Source organism: Dromiciops gliroides, chromosome 1 (genome assembly GCF_019393635.1).
Source record: "Dromiciops gliroides isolate mDroGli1 chromosome 1, mDroGli1.pri, whole genome shotgun sequence".
Classification (NCBI taxonomy): domain Eukaryota; kingdom Metazoa; phylum Chordata; class Mammalia; order Microbiotheria; family Microbiotheriidae; genus Dromiciops; species Dromiciops gliroides.
The window spans coordinates 75,882,719-75,899,527 of record NC_057861.1 but is presented as its reverse complement, the minus strand read 5'-3'; the positions used below and the strand labels follow the sequence as shown (position 1 = coordinate 75,899,527).

Sequence of the window (16,809 nt, the reverse complement as noted above, 5' to 3'; positions counted from 1 at the left end):
GGGGTGGGGGTGGGGGGCGGACAGTACAACTTTCATCCCGGCTGAAGCAGAGATTGAATGCAAGGGAGAAGTATTGGATAAGGTTGGAGAGGTCGATGTGAACCAGCTTGGAGGGCCACAAAGGTCAGGCTGAGTGATTTGGGTTTTAGGTAAATAGAGAGCTATTGAAGGTTTCTGAGCAGGGAATGTGTACAATTGAAGTTGATTTAGAATAAGGGTCTTAAACTTATTTTGTGTCCTGGACCCTGGTGGTAGTCTGTTGAAATCTTTAGACCCCCCTCCTCAGAATCATGTTGTTAAATACATAGGAGTACAAAAAGACCAATTGTATTGGACCATAGTTATAAAAATGTTTTTAAAAATTTACAGACCCTTTGAAATCCATACCTAGACTCCTTGGGCGGTGTCCATGGGAAGCATATGATTAAGAATCCCTGCTTCGGAAAGACTGATGTGGCAATGTGTGTCAGTCCTGGGGGGACAGGAGGAAGGGAGGAAATATTTGAGTTGAAGAAGGCATTGTCAGCATGACCCTATATTTACTGAGGGACAGTGTGTTCCATGTTGCTAAGATCATTGCTGTTATCCCGATGGATGTTTTGAAGGGGGAGGAGGAGGAGGAGGAGGACCACTGTTCTTAAGAGTCAGAACAGTGTTGGCTCTGACACAGCTTAAATGGAACTTTTTGTGGCAAGTTAATCCTTGCGAGCTCTGACTTTCTTGTTTTTAAAATGGGGTAGTGATGTTTACACTAGTTATCTTCCAGGGCAATTGTCAAGAAAGCCCTCTGGAAACTCCCAAGTACTCTCAAAATTCAAGGTATTATCATTCTCGAGGGAGGAACAGGTTTGTAGCATCCACCAAGTACAAGCAAATGCATCCTTGGAATGGCATGGGAGGGATTGGATCAGAGCTGTAAGGGTCTTTAGAGGTTTTCCAGCCCAACTTCTTCACTTTAGGGATGAAATTGAGGCCCAAAGGGGTGAAATTATTTGTTTAATGTCTCACAGCTGGTAAGGGCATGGTTAGGTGGCACAATGAATACAATTCTGGACTTCAGGAGTCAAATCCTGCCTTGGATATCTTCTTGCTGCATGGCCCCCGGCAAGTCATTTAACTTCTCTCCGCCTCATTTTTTTTTCATTTGTAAGATGAGGATAATAAGAACACCAACTTCATAAAGTTGTTTGCAAACTATAAAGTGTTATATAGTTGCTAGTTATTATTATTGTTGTTGTTGGAGGTTGTAGGATTTGAATTCAGGTTCCCTGAATCGAGAACCAGTGTTCCACTGGGAAAGGAACATGGGAGATGAGAAATGCTGAGAGAAGATCAGACCAGGAGCATTAATCGATTATCTAAGCAAGGGTTCAGGAAATGTAGAATTCGGGAGCACTGAAATGGTTTCTAAGTAGATTACAAGCAGCAGAGATAAGATTTTGTTGTCTATATTTCAGAGTCCCCCAAGACTCTGGGCTCTCACACACTGAATTTAGTTCCAGGCAGTTACCCTAGAGGATGAGTTTCTCTCTTTACCTGCTTGACTCCATTTGAAATGTTACTTCAAGAATTCTCCAACCTATTCTCTTACTATCTCCTTATTTGTTTGGGGAATCAACTTCCTGTCAGTCATTTTTCTTCTCAGAAGAACCGAGCAGTTCTGTCTTCTCACTGTTGTCAGTTCTCATTATCCCATCCAACTCCATCCCTTCTTTGATACTCCTTTTTCTCTCAAAATAGTTAGAGGGGAAACTCCACCTTTTGTTGTTGTTATCCTTAAGTACCCTTACCAATCTCAGCTCATTCTGAGCTCTAGCATCCCTGAAACTTTTTTTTTACTAGGACTGTACCACATCCTAGATTCATCCCATTACTTGGTCTTGCTTCCATCTTTGGTACATTTTTTTCTTTTTTTCTTTTTTTGTGAGGCAATTGGGGGGTTAAGTGACTTGCCCAGGGTCACACAGCTAGTAAGTGTCAAGTGTCTGAGGCCGAATCTGAACTCAGGTCCTCCTGACTCCAGGGCCGGTGCTCTATCCACTTTGCCACCTAGCTCCCCTGGTACATTTCTTTTTAAAGTAGATCTTCATTGGTGAGTTCCCTGTCCAGCCACGTCATGCAGATAAATTGCTTCAGATAGATTCCTTGTTTTTTTCCTCTAGAGTGGATGAATTTTCCTTTCTATATTAATAATTTTATTCTTGAACATCTCCCATCTTTCCTGGTCTAACTTGCCCTGTAGTATTTTAGGCAATGGAATACTACCTGTCTTTCCTCTGAACTCTTTTTCTTCAAGGTGCAGCTTAAGCACTGACTTCTGCATGAGGGCTTTTCCTGATCCTCTCAACTGCTAATGCCCTCCTTCCCTAACTGCCTTGCATTATGTCTTCCTTGTATTTATTTTCTATATATTTATATATTTGTAAAGCACTTAACACCACCTGGTATATAGTAGATGTTTGATAAATGTTTATTCCACTACTTGTCTCCTCCATGAAAATGTAAGCTATGTGAGAATGGGGATTGTTTCAGTCTTTGTATTTGTATCCCAAGTGCCTAATAGTGTCCACACCTAGAGACACTTAAGAAATACTTGTTGATTGATGTGTTGAGCCTTTAGATAAGTATTTCCTTTCCCTAAATCTAGGGAGCATGTCAGACTTTGCCAGAATTTCTTTCCTCTCCCACAAACTCTAAGAGGAAATGATTATTTCCTCCCATCATTCTCATCCCCAGTAATCAGTTCTTCCCCACTAGTGAGAATCAAAATTTCCCTTTGTTGTTTCCTCCACCTCTTAAAGGATGAAATTAGCACTAAGATAAGCCAAAGAAAGTCATAAGTTGCCTTGCTTTTGTCAGAAAGAGAGTGAGACATGGAGACAAAAAGAGAGGTGGGAGGGAGAAGAGAGACAGAGAGCTCACTCTGGATAATCAGCATTATTTTGCTTCAACTTCTTTTTTCTTTCTTTCTTTCTTTGTGAGGCAATGAGGGTTAAGTGACTTGCCCAGGGTCACACAGCTAGTAAGTGTTAAGTGTCTGAGGTCAGATTTGAACTCAGGTCCTCCTGAATCCAGGGCCGGTGCTTTATCCATTGCTCCACCTAGCTGCCTCATCACCATTATTTTGTTATTATTGTTTAGTTGTTTCAGCCATGTCCAACTCTTTGGGACTCCTTTTTAGGGTTTTCTTGGCAGAGATACTAGAGTGGTTTACCATTTCCTTCTCCAGCTCATTTTACTGATGAGGAAATTAAGGCAAACAGGATGAAGTGACTTGCCCAGGGTCACACAACTAGTATGTGTCTAAAGCTGGATTGAGCTCAGCTCTTCCTGACTCCACACCTGGTGCTCTATCCATTGCACTTCCCAGATGCCTTATTACTATTATACCTATGACCATTATATTATACTTTTGTACTTGTGATTGCCAAGCCTGGAGGTGAGGTTGCCTACCAGGGTAGTCTTTATCCTTTCCACCGATAAAAATCCTTTTTGTTTCTCCCTCTTTTGAGCTTCACTCAAAACTCTCTCCATCATGCTTTCCCACTCAGACTTGTGGGTTCTCTGACATGAGTGTACCCTCTTACTATATAGTACTATCCCCATCCCCCTTTCCCCCATCCCCTGTTTATTTTATCTTTGTTTTGGTTTTGGGGGGGGTTACGCGGGGCAATGAGGGTTAAGTGACTTGCCCAGGTTCACACAGCTAGTAAGTGTCAAGTGTCTGAGGCAGTATTTGACCTTAGGTCCTTCTGAATCCAGGGACAGTGCTTTATCCACTATGACACCTAGCTTCCCCCCCCCCCCGCCCCGTTTATTTTATTTTATTTTTTTAGGCAATGGGGGTGAAGTGACTTGCCCATGGTCACACAGCTAGTAAGTGTCAAATGTCTGAGGCCGGATTTGAATCCAGGGTCGGTGCTTTAACCACTGCGCCATCTAGCTGCCCCCCCCCCGTTTATTTTAAATAAGGGGGACCTATCCAGAGCCACGGCCTGGCCATGGGTTTGATCCCACCAGTCCCCAGTGATACTCAAGAAGTCAAGTTTACCTCTTTGTGTTAGCTTCTAAATGTCTTCTTGTGTTGTCCATACTGTGGACACTTGGGAATATACATATATTTGAGGCTGTGGGTTTTAACAACTTGCTCCTTTCTTGAATTTTGTCTCCCATGAACTCGTGTGCTAGATTTACAATCTGTTTTCTGAACGCCTCATGTGTTTCCTCTTATTCTGGTGGTCTGTAGAATATTTCTATAGTTATAATACCCCTCTGTTGCTGATTCCATTGAGTCACCTCAAATTGTCTCCACTATATCCCCTCCTTAGGTTCCTGGATTTACCCATATGAGTATACCCCCCATTTTTGTGTGGGGCAATGAGAGTTAAGTGACTTGCCCAGGGTCACACAGTTAGTAAGTGTCAAGTGTCTGAGGCTGGATTTGAACTCAGGTCCTCCTGAATCCAGGGCCAGTGCTCTATCCACTGCGCCACCTAGCTGCCCCAATACTACCTTCTTAATCAGTAGCAGTTCCCTTCCCAAATCTGCTTTTCTCTTCTGCATCTCTTACCTTTGGGGGCAGCAGTGATAGAAATCTACTGTTATCCCTGTAGTCTTCAAACTCTTGCTTTCTAGATTTCTTCTGCTAGTATCATTTGTGCTCACACGAGGTCACAGAAGTAGGTAATAGTCATCCTTTTTTTTTTTTTTTTAACAAGTCCTGTGATATCTTGAATCGATGCCTCTCGAAAGGCAGGAGAGACCTCTCTCTTGTGGCCTCCATTCCTCCACCCTCCAGTGCAAAAGGAAGATTATCTTGAAGGGAAAGCACTAGCAACTACAGGGACTGGGAAAGGCTTTCTAAGAAGAAAGGTTTTGAGCTGAGTCTTGAAAGAAGCCAGACTTAGGAGACAGAGTTGAAGAGGGAGAGCATTCCTGGAATGGGAAACAGCCACACAAAAAGCATGGAATTAGGAGGTGGAATGTATTGGGTAAGAAACAGCAAATAGGCTAGTGTGGCTGGATCATAGAATGGATAGATGGGGTAAAGTGTAATAATGCTGGAAAGGTAGGAAGGAGTCGGGTGGTGGAGGGCTTTAAATGCCAAGCAGAGGATTTTATATTTGGTCCCAGAGGTAATAGGGAGTCATTGGAGTTTATTGAGTTATGGAGGGGGTGTCACAAGGTCAGGCCTACACTTTTGGAAAATCTCTATGGCAGCTAATTGAAGAATGGATTACAGTGGGGAGAAACTTGAGGCAGGAATACTGACCGTAAGGCAATTTTCATTCAGTTGTTTTTACAGTTGCGTCCAACTGTTCATGACCCCATTTGGGGTTTTCTTGGCAGAGACACTGGAGTGGTTTGCTATTTCCTTCTCTAGTTCATTTTCCAGATGAGGAAACCAAGACAAAAAGGGTTAAGTAACTTGCCCAGGGTCACAGAGCTGGTATGTGAGACTAGATGAGTCTTCCTGACTTCAGGATGCATACTATAACCACTGTGCCTTCTACCTGTCCCCACTGCAATAATCCAGGCAAAAGGTGTTAAGGGTTTGTGCCAGGATTGTGGCTATATCCTTGAAGAGAAATGGATGGATAAGAGAAATATTGTGAAGATTTGGTTTATATTTCTCCTCATCCCATTGAGATTCTAGTCTCCTTCCTAGCTTTGAGTGACCTAAAGGGATTACTTATTCTCCGCGGTGATTTGAATAGATTTATTAAATTAAAGTACAAGGTTAGAAGTCTAGGGTGGCTTTAGGCAGTCTGAAATCCCAGTGCCCCTGGATTCTTAACTATAGTAAAAATGAAATTAATAATATTGACTCTAAAACTCCCAAGTGGTGGGGCCTCAACACTCTTGATATGTCTGAAATTTTAGCATCCCCTTATCAGTCTTCTGGACTGCTGTTTTCCAGGTGCTCCTGAGGGCCTTTTTAGGGAAACACTTTCCAGCCTACTACTTTCAAAGGCACACTGGGAAAGAAGGAAATCACCTAACTACTTCTTGGCTCCTTGCTGGGAAGCCAGATCAGGGCTTTGGTCCAGTGCTTCAGTAGACTGATCACTGTATAGTTGAAGCCCAGGTGCTGCCTCCAGCATCTTCCTTCTGGGAATGTGATTGGTCCTAGGGATGGGGACTGTGGTAAGCTCTCCAATACAGTGCTATGTTGGTGAGAATGTCCTCACTACAATGCACCTGACTAGAAGGAGGAAATGGATGATGGGTTTGGGAACCGCATCACCACCCTCCTTGAGCTCATGATGTAAGTGTAAACCCCACCTCCACAGCTCTTCTGGTGTCTTCTCCTTACACCCCTCGATCCTCTTGTCAAATATGCCACTCACCCTCTCCCCATAGTGTCATAGCATAGCCACGACAAGCCAGTTATAGCTGGAGATGTAAAACACAGAGCCCTGGTATGTTGGACTACAAAGGCAAGACCCAGTGGGATGCCTGAAACTCTTTGATTCCATCAAGGCCTCTAATGCAAAAGTGAAAGAACTAAAAGGCAAATGTGGAGCATAAAAGAAAGTAGAAAATAGATTTAGACCTCAGTCCTGCACTTGGGACCTAAGCTAGAGTAATATCTTGCTTTTCTAACCCTGCAGGTGAAGCCAAATAATGTCAATATTGCGCTGCTGCGAGAGCTGGCATGGCTTCTACAAGCCCATCAGGTTTGACAGCTGCCTAGCTGTTGAAATGAGGGGATGAGGTAGTTACAAAAATAGCTAATCTTTTCTGGGTAGCTTTAATCTGCAGATAAATAAAGTGCATTTGTTATTTAAAAAAAAAAGAATGACTTTAAGCCATTGGTTTTATGTTAAATACTCTGAATAGTTCCGCTTTATGTTTCCCTCTTTTCTCTGATGCCTAGAGATGGTAGGAAAATGGAAAAGGGAAACAAGACCCTGGCCAAATAGAGATTAAATTAACACAGTGGTCCTTAAACTCTTCTGTCTTGGGACCCTTTTACACTCAAAATTATTGAGAATCTTTTTTTTTCCTGATTTTTTTTCTGATAATTATTGAGAATCTTGAAAAGCTTTTGTTTATGTGGGCTATTTCTTTTTCTTTTTCATTTAGAATTTTATTTTTTTCCCCAAATTACATGTAAAAACAAAATTTAACAGCAATTTTTAAAACTTTGTGTTCCAAATTCTTTTTCACCCTCCCTCCCCAAGCCCCCTTAAGAATTCAAGCAATTCAATATGATTTATACATGTATAGTCATATATAACATTTCCACATTAGTCAGGTTGTGAAAGAAACAGAAAAACTTTAGAAAAAGGGACTAACAAAAAAAATTATGCTTCAATTTGTATTCAGATACCATCAATTCTTTTTCTGTAGATTATGTGGACTATTTCTACTGTTGTTTACCATATTACATTTTGGGGGGGGGAGCAATTGGGGTTAAGTGACTTGCCCAGGGTCACACAGCTAGTAAGTGTTAAGTGTCTGAGGCCAAATTTGACCTCAGGTCCTCCTGACTCCAGGGCCAGTGCTCTATCCACTGTGCCACCTAGCTGCCCCTACCATATTACATTTTAAAATGCTTTGATATTAGTATGAAAATAGTTTCAACCTTACAGACCACTCCCCGCCAAAGGATCTTGGTGATCCCCCCAAGGACCTCTGGATGGCACTTTGAGATCCACTGTATTAAGACAATAGATTATATAAAAGGTATGGTAGAATGAAATTGTACAACAAGAATTCTGAGGAAGTCCATGAACCAGAGGATGAAGCCTAACTTGGAGAGCATTTGGGTAGCAATCAATGGAGTGAGAAACCAGTGCTATGTTGGTGAGAATATCCTCACTACAATGCACCTGGCTAGAAAGAGGAAATGGATGATGGGTTTGGGAACCACATCACCACCCTGGCAATGATAACAAACAACTGACATTTGTATTGTGCTTTAATTTTTTCAAAATGATTTCCTCACAATGATCCAATGAAGTAAGCATAACAAAGATTGTTTGGATAATACATTCTATGTATGAGGAAAGTGAGGTTCAGAAATGTTGAATCACTTGTCTCAGTCAGACAACTCTCACAGAGGAGAGTGATCTGGGATTCAAACTCAAATCTCACTTGATGCCAATACTCTTTCCACATCACTCTGCCTTTCAAAAATCCATGATGTAGTCACTGGGGGGCAATGAAGGTGACGAAGAATAAACCCAAGTATATTTAAGGATAGAGTCAGGATTGCTAAAACTCATAAGGAACTGAGGCTGGCCAAGACTGCTATGGGGTAGGGGAAGGGTAGCTATGTTGAGGAAATGAGGAGGATGAAATAAAGGATGACTTCCACTCCAGATAGAAAGAATGGTGATAATGGATGATAATAAGATAATGCAAACCTGTTCAACTCTTTATCTTGCTTACATTTTTTTTTCTGCCACGAAGAATGACCTTTGGACTGGAAAGGACAGAACAAAAATAGGTAATAGGGATTTGACAACCCAGATAAATTAGAAGATATTAAAAGTGTACCTATATACCTTGGGGATAGGTTCAATTCACTAAGACCTCATGAACTACTTCCTAGGATACTGAAAGAACTGTAAGATGTGGTTACTGAGCCACTGTTAGTGATCTTTACAAGAATGTGGAGAAGGACAAATGTACTGGTTTCCAAAAGGGGGGAGTAAAATGGGATTCTATAAACTATAGGCCAGTGACCTTGATTTTAATTCCCTGCCAAATTCTAGATTGAAGTACATAAACTCTTTGACTTCAGGGACTGGTTTTTGTTTTGTCATTGTATTCCCTGTGCCTAGCACAGTGCCTTCTTGCATGTGATAAATGTTTTTTAATAAATTCTTGTTGGATTGGATTAGCTTGGGTTGGTTAGCAAATATCTCAAAGAAAAAAGTACTTTATCAAGGTCATTCTATGTGCTGGCAGACATAGCCAGTGGGTCCATGGATTTTCCTCAGCTGTGTTTACAAGGGAAGGCTCGCTGTGGGGGAGGGGGGAAAGGCTTATATATCCGGAAATTACTTATGTGAAAACAAAAAGAATCAATAACACTTTTTAAAAAAGGATAGGTCATGCCAGACTAACATCATTTCCTTCTTTGACAGAGTTACTAAACTGGTACATCAGGGAGAGATGTAGAAATTGTAGCAAAGCATTTTACAAAACCTATCATATTGTGGTAAAGACTGAAAATGTGTACTAGACAATTAAGTTAGATTCAGAACTGGTTAAATGACTAAGTTCAAAGAGTAATTACTGAGAATCCCATGTCAACTGTGAAAGACTTCTCTATTGGAATGTTCCAGGGACCCGAGTTTGGCCCTGTGCTATTTAACATTTTTATCAATGCAAAGCACCCCTTCTGGGATTATTCCTTCAACTCTCTGGGACTGCTCCCCCAACTCCCACTAGCACTCAGATTCTCAGGTTGTGTTCTAGAGAGAGGCAACTACCTCTAGGTTATAGGTAATGCCTAAGAAATAAAACAAAACTATAGCTCACAAGCCCCCACTGGTATGCTGGCCTTTAATACTCAGCCAGTAGACACTATTAGCTCAAAGCAAAGGCACTTAATAAAATGGCATAGTTAGTAGCTACAAACACAAGATATAAACAACCCCCCATAAATCAGGGGCACACTATCTGACACATACACACACAATCAGTAAGAAGAGGGGATGCAGAGTATGCTGATGATGAAGCATACATATAAAGAAGACATGTGGCCAAGGCAATTCACACCTCTGGTGCTACAGGGTGCTGATGTCCTTTTTCTTCTCATAGATCCTGATCTAGAAGGGACCTCAAGAATTCTAACCTAATCTAGTCTAAACCCCTCATTTTACAAATGAAGAAACTAATAACCAGGGAAATTAAGTGAATTGCCCAAGCTTGTACCAGAATTATTAGAGGTGGGATTTGAAGTGAGGTCCTCTGACTAAAGTATTTTTCCCACTATACCATGAAGAAGCTCAGGACTTCCTAGTTTGTAGTCAAACCCTCTATCTACTACACTGTTGCCTCTCAATGTGCCCTTAAACTCCATCAATGAAGGCATCAAGTTTAGCATTAAAGAAACGACAGTCTCACTGTCTTTTTTGGTACCACATTTGAAAAAGGTCATTGGAAAACTGGTATGTTCCCAGAAGAGGGTGTCCAATATAATGAGAGGAAGAGAGACTAGATCATAAAATCATAAAGCAAGACAGGGTGTTCCACTCACATGACCATTTGCTTTACATTGTCACTGAGGTGGAAGTGGGACCTGAATACTCAGGGTACAATCTCTGCAGAAGCCACCAGATGGCATTCTGACCTCAAACTGTTCCAGTTCCCCACCCCGGGATGAGCATGCCTGGGTCTCCATGCTTTCCAGCTTTTCCACTGAATACCCTGGTTTGTTCTAGTCTGAGGGGTATGAATACATTCCAAACAGTAATCTATAGCTTTAGTCCATTCCTACCACATCCCATTCAGATTTAGGTGACCAGAAAGGATCTTTCGCTAATAAATAGATTACTGTACATTTTACTAAAGCAGAATTGAAAAGGGTTAGAAGTCTTGAACAGTGGAGCCACAACTGGAAAGCCTGAAATCTTTACTTCCTCAGATTCTCTACCATAGCAATGCCTCACCACTCCTAGTAAGTTGTTAAATCTCAACTTTCCCAACCCAATCTTCTGGAGAGATGTTTCTCAGGCGCAAGTGAGGGAAAGCAATCCCATGAACACCACTTTCAAAAACCTCATGAGAAAAGGAAGAAATAATCTCATAGCCATTCAACTCTTGGCCAACAAACCAGACAAAAGCTGCTTAGTCCAGTGCTTCAGCAGACATCAGTTCTGAAGTCAGGTGATGTGGAAAGGTCACTCAGGAGAGAGATTAGGGTTGTATACATCGATCTGGGTAATCATATGCTTAGAAATGATAGTTGAAGGGACAGCTTAGATGGCGCAGTGGATAAAACACTGGCCCTGGATTCAGGAGGACCTGAGTTCAAATCTGGATTCAGACACTTGACACTTACTAGCTGTGTGACCCTGGGCAAGTCACTTAACCCTCACTGCCCTGCAAAAAAAAAATACAATTCCCCAAAGTCTATTCCAGCTTTAACAATGTGATAATAGAGATTTGAAAACAAGAAACAGAAATGATAGTTGAATCCATGGCAGCTGATGAGATCACCAAGAAATGTAAAATAGAGGGAGAAGAGAGGAATCAGGACAAAGCTTCGAGGGACACTCCCTCCCCATTACTGGGCATGACCTAGAGAAAGAGCCAGCAATGGAGACTGTAGGAGTGGTCAGGCAGGTGGGAAGGACAACCAGGAGAGGGTACTGTCACAAAAATCTAGAAAGAAGAAATATTCAAGAGGATGAGGGGCTGAGAAAAGTACATTAGATTGACAATAGCCAAGGCAATTAAGAGATCATTAGTAACTTTGGAGAGAGCATTTCCAGTTGAGAGCTAGATTGTGGAGGGTTTAGAAACAAGTTAACAGAATAGGAAGTGGAGGCACCTAGGAGAGACAGCTTTCTCAAGGACTTTAGCTGAAAATGTGAGAAGAGACATAGGATGGTAGTCAGTGAGGATGAAAGGATCCAGGGAGGACTTTTTAAAGGATTGGGGCAACATGAACATGTTTGTAAGCAGCAAGGAAGAAGCCAACAGATAGAAAGAGATTGAACATTAGGGTGGGATGACAGAAGAGGCAACGTGCTTTAGGAGAGAAGGGAGATGTGACCAAGAGTGCCTGGAGAGGGATTTGCCTTGTCAAGGAGGGCCACTTCTTGGCATGCAACAGGGGTGGAAGAGGAGTGAGTGAGAGATGTCTGAGTAATGTGAAAAGAAGAGAGGAGAAGAAGCTGCTTTCTATGAATGGTCTCATTTTTTGGTGTGAAATCTGAAGTGAAATCTCAGCCAAGAGACTGGGGGTATTGGGCCCATGGGAGTCTAGAGGAGAGATGAAAAGACTTGAAATAGCAACCGTGGTGAGTGGAATACTGAATCAATTTAGGAGGTGTAAAAGGATTATCTTGCTGCAGTGAGGACACAATTGAGATTATGTAGGATAAATTTTGTAGTGGGTGTAGTCAGCACAGTTCCATGATTTTCTCTTAACTCGATTCAGTATCACATGAATGGCACCAAAGAGGAAGATGGTGAGAGTAATCTAAGGATGGGGCTTGGCAAAATGTGGCCAGCAAGAGGATAAGGGAGCAAGGAAGTCAAGGGTAGAGGAAAGTGGAGAGTTGAACCGGTTTGCCAAATAATCGAGATATGGAAAGGAGGGGAGTATCGCCTGGGAAAGAACTGAGGAGTAGAAGGATTAGAGATAATGGTGAGGATGAAGAATAGAGTTAGGCATAGGGAAAGCTAGAATGATAGAAGATAAAGGGATTTCACAGTCCACGAACATAGAAGTGGGACACTTGTGAGTAATGGCAAGATTAAGGTTAAGATTTCTGTGTTGCTGAGGTAGAGTGAAGGAATAGATCATGAGGACTAAGTGGGTTGAGGAATTGGTAAGTTAGGGTAGTTGAGGGAACATTAATTTGTATGCTGAAATCCTCTAGTATTAAAGCAGGAGTTGGGAGTCAAAAGACTGTGATCCAGGCACTGAACTCAGTGAAGATGGAAGGACAGTGTCCTTTGGAGTTCCATAGATTAAGACCCCCAGAATCTGGTTTGAGTAATAGATTTGGAGAGTGTGAACCTCTAAGGAGGAGTCTTCTCAGTGATGGGACTCAAGGGAGAGTCTAGAAGTGGCAATGGGGAGCAGGGACTATTAAGACTCTTCCACTACAACCAGTGAATAAGAGTCCAACTGGAAAAGTCATTGCCATCAGACAGGAACCATGTCTCAGTGAGAGCCAGAAGAGAGGAAAAGGTTTAAGAAAAAAACAAACTTGTTAATTGCAGAGCAGGCATTCCATAGAACTCAGTGAAAGGGGCAGAGAGGTCTAAAATGGAAAATAGAGGGAGGAGGCTCGAGGGGATGGGGAACAAAGTTTGCATCCCTTGGGGTTCAGAAACACCAGGATAGGAAAGACTCTAGGATGGGGCAGAGGGGAGCATGCTAACCATTGGTGAATGAGTCAAGGAAGACTATCAGTGGTTAGAGAGAAGTGTGTCGAGGCAGGCAGGTGAATAGGAGGTTCAACATCCTCCCTCAAGGTCCAATCTCCTGGTAGGTGGTGGTGATGTGTCCCATGAGGTACCATGAGGCCTGCCTCATGGAAGAAGCAAAAGTATGGAGGAGGGGAGTCTAGTCCTGTGCAAGCCCCTAAAGCAAGGGAAGAATATGGAGGAGATGGGGCAGTTCTTCTTGACCTGGGACTAGGGCAGGGTGCTGGGGAAGGCCCTGAGACAAGACCGAAGCCCTCTACAAAAACTAAGCCAAGAGGCATGAGTCTGTGATCCTGTCCTTAGGCAAGAACTGAGGTCTGGATATCTGGAAGCTAGGAAGAGACTAAGGTGCAGGCTGTCATTCCCAGACACCATCCAGTCTGCACCCCTTTTACCTCCATTCGGTTCTGGACCTATTTCATTATCTACCTGCAGAGTCCATTCAAGAGACATTTACCAATAGCCTCACTCAGTGAAAGGTACAGAGTGGGCAGCAGGACAGCCAGAGAGGGCAGGAGAGGGCATAGAGTGGGCAGCAGGACAGACAGAGAAGGCACTCATCCAATACTGAGTCATAATTTGCATGATGTGCAATTTTCAGCCACTTTTTCCCAATGTAGAAATGAGGTAATGGAATAAGAGACTCAGAGGTTGAGATTAAAGTTAGAGATAGTTGTAGGCTTGGAAGTTGTCCATATTCAGAGGCAAGTTGAAACTCTAGATGGGATTTTCAAAATGGAAGCAGACCCTGGGTGTGAGCTGAGAAGCTGCAGGCATAGGAGGATGGAGATGTAGGGCAGACATAAGAATGGGGCTTAAGCATTGGTGGTCAATGCAGAGTAGAATGTGGTGGGGTGGGGGGCAGGGAGTTGGGAAAGGTTTAGCATGGTCACATCAGGACTAGTTGGGCCAGCTAGGATAAGGATATACCTGGAAAATGAGGGTCAGGACAAGCCAGAGGGCCGTGAGTTAGAAGTCGTGTAGACAGACTTGACCATATGAAGGCAAGAACAGCAAAACCAGTAGGGTGTCTTGAAGGCCAAGGGACTTTGCCTAGAGGGGAAGAATAGGGGGAAGGTGGTAAAGTGAGCAGAGACACTGCTAAACATTCTTTCCTTCCCTCTCCCTCCTCCCTACCCCCTGCCCAAATCCATGTAACCCATTGGCCTTCCTTCTTTCTGCCAGTAAAGGGACGAACCAACCTGAAGATTAATGAGAAGTTCCTGACTCCAGATGGGACCCCAGATCCCCCTCACAAAACCTTGTCTCGGAGCTGCTCTGCCTCTAACCTCAGTCTCTCCAGCAGCACCTCAGCCCCCAACAGCCCCCAGGCCCGAAAGGTAAGATTGATGGGTGGTAGGCAGGAAGGCATCTGGATAATCAGGTTAGTCTTCTCTCCTGGGATTCCTTGACCCATGATCTCCTGCTACCAAGGACCCTGACATTCCCCCCTCTAGAACCTTCCTCAGCCAGTGGTAGCTTCTTGAGCTTCCTCCCTGCCCTTGGCCATTGGCACACACCTATACCAAGCAGGGGGTGGAGAGGGAGGAGAGGTAGCACCCAGGGTTGGAAAGGACAAGGGTGGGCATGAGGGTGAGGCCAAGACCCTAATGACACCTCTTCTCTCTTGCAGTCGGTACTTCGGAGAACCAGGTCTGGGGACAGGGCACCCCGCCCCTTCAGCACCACACTGCTCACTAGTAGCACTGATAGCAAGGCCAGAGCAGCTCTAGAGGTATCAGTGGAAAGCAAGCCTCAAAGGGTACCTGTGGACACAGGGCAGGTACCTGACTCAGAAGGCAAAGAGCAGGCACTAGAAGCCACACAGCAGACACCAGAGGAGTCAGAACGTATGCCCGAGAAAGCAAAAGAACAGGTAACAGAGGAGTTACAGCGGGCATCAAAGACAGAGCAGGCATTGGACAGCAAAGATGAGGCACCAGAGGAAACGGAGAGGGCAGGTGGGGAGGAGGCAGAGGGGGCACTGGAGGGCACAGGACGGGTGCTGGAGAAAGAAGCACAGAAGGAACTGAAGGAGATAAAGTGGGCACTAGAGGCAGAGTGGGCACCAGAGGACGCAAAGCAGGCACCAGGATGGAGAGAAAGGACACTGGAGGAAGCAGAGCAGGAACCGATGGGAAGATCAAAGCCGCTGGAGGAGAGAGAGAATCTACAAGAGAAGGAGACAGAGCAGGCACTGAAGGCTACAGGGTGGGTACCAGAATGGAAGGAGATGGCACTGGAAGGGACAAAACAGGGACCTAAGGAAGAGACAAAGGCGATAGGGAAGGAGGCTGTAGAACAGTCACTAGAGGAAACAGAAAGGACAAAGCAGGCAGCAGAGGGTACAGAGTGGGCAGGAGAACAGCCAGAGAGGGCAGGAGAGGGCATAGAGTGGGCAGCAGGACAGACAGAGAAGGCATCAGAAGGCACAGGATGGGCACCGGGACAGACAGAGCAAGAACTGGAGGTGAAAGAGCAGGTCCCCGAACAAAGGAAGAATGAACCAGAGGAAAGCAGGAAGGGGCTGGAGAACACAGGAACACAGCCCAGGCAGAGCTGAGCCGCGGACCAACCTGGAGGCCAATTGCTGAGGGGAAGGAGCCCAGGGCTTTTAGGGCGGGGGGTTGAGGAGGGAAACGGTGGTGGGAGTCGGGGGAAGATGGGACCACACGCATCACACCTCACTGCCCCCACCCCCCAGCTTTCCGGGACTGTCCGGCTGTGCTGTGGACGGGAGCGGGGAGGGGCACTGGGAGGCCTTTGGCTGGGGGAGTCTGACGGGGCGTGCCCAGCTCTTGGCAGGCTGGACGGACGTCTGTGTGTTCACATGGCCCTGTGTATGTATGCCCTGCTAACAGCAGAGTAGCCCAGTGTACCAGCAGCCCTGCCTTCAGGAGCTTATGTCTCCCGCTACCCTCACACCTCAGCAATAAAGTTTTATATAAGCACTAATTACTCTCTAGTGACTGTCCTTATCGCCCCTCCCCGCTCCCCCTCCCCTTTCCTCTACGCAAAGTCCAGACTGCTCAGAATTTCCCTGGCAAACTAGATTCAAATGTCCCTTCCACCCGCTGGGGGCGGGGGGGGGGGGCAGACAGAGAGATGGAAAAGGAGGAGAAGCTGCCCGAGGCGGGAGTCTGGATCTATCCCCATCATTCCTCAGCTAGGCTACAACACGCCCACCCCTAGCACCTGCAGGGGGCTGGGGGGGGGGGGACCAGGCTACCCACAGCTGGGAGTTGTTGGAAGCCGAGTAGTGTAGGGGTTCCTGAGCTGGCCACTCGTGTTTGGCTCATCTGTTCAGTGCTGGGGTCCTAGGCAACCAGTCTACCTAGGTACCTAGAACCACCCATCAGACTCCAGGGTCCTGGCAGACAGGGAGTGATGGAATGGAACTGCTCAGATAAGAGGGGGTGTATGTGAAGTCAGGGCGGACCCGGGCTCCCTGCGCTGGCAGTCCCAGACCCGACTCACGTAGGCCATGTAGGGACTGGAGTCCTGACAGACTAAAGACAGAGTTTCCCATATCGAAGGGGGAGGACCCCCCCCCCCTTAGCCCTCGCCCCGATTCACCTGGGCCATTTCGGGGCTGGGCAGTGGGTGAGGCTTTGGGAGGGAGGAGGATGGTCCCTACCCCGCTCAAGGTCTCCAGTCACACAACCATCCTGGGGCAAGGGATGC

General features: G+C 45.0%; 1 protein-coding gene across 1 annotated transcript in view; it reads left to right on the top strand.

The window, feature by feature from the left end:
* Positions 1 to 16,069, top strand: part of LOC122734292 (microtubule-actin cross-linking factor 1-like) — a 75,287-nt gene extending 59,218 nt beyond the window's left edge. Inside the window, exons 34-35 of the mRNA XM_043975006.1 lie at positions 14,311 to 14,465; positions 14,759 to 16,069. Of these exons, the coding sequence (XP_043830941.1) occupies positions 14,311 to 14,465; positions 14,759 to 15,688 (1,085 nt within the window). The 3' untranslated portion in view covers positions 15,689 to 16,069. The remainder of the gene's footprint in view (positions 1 to 14,310; positions 14,466 to 14,758) is intronic.
* The last annotated feature ends 740 nt before the right edge of the window (positions 16,070 to 16,809 follow it).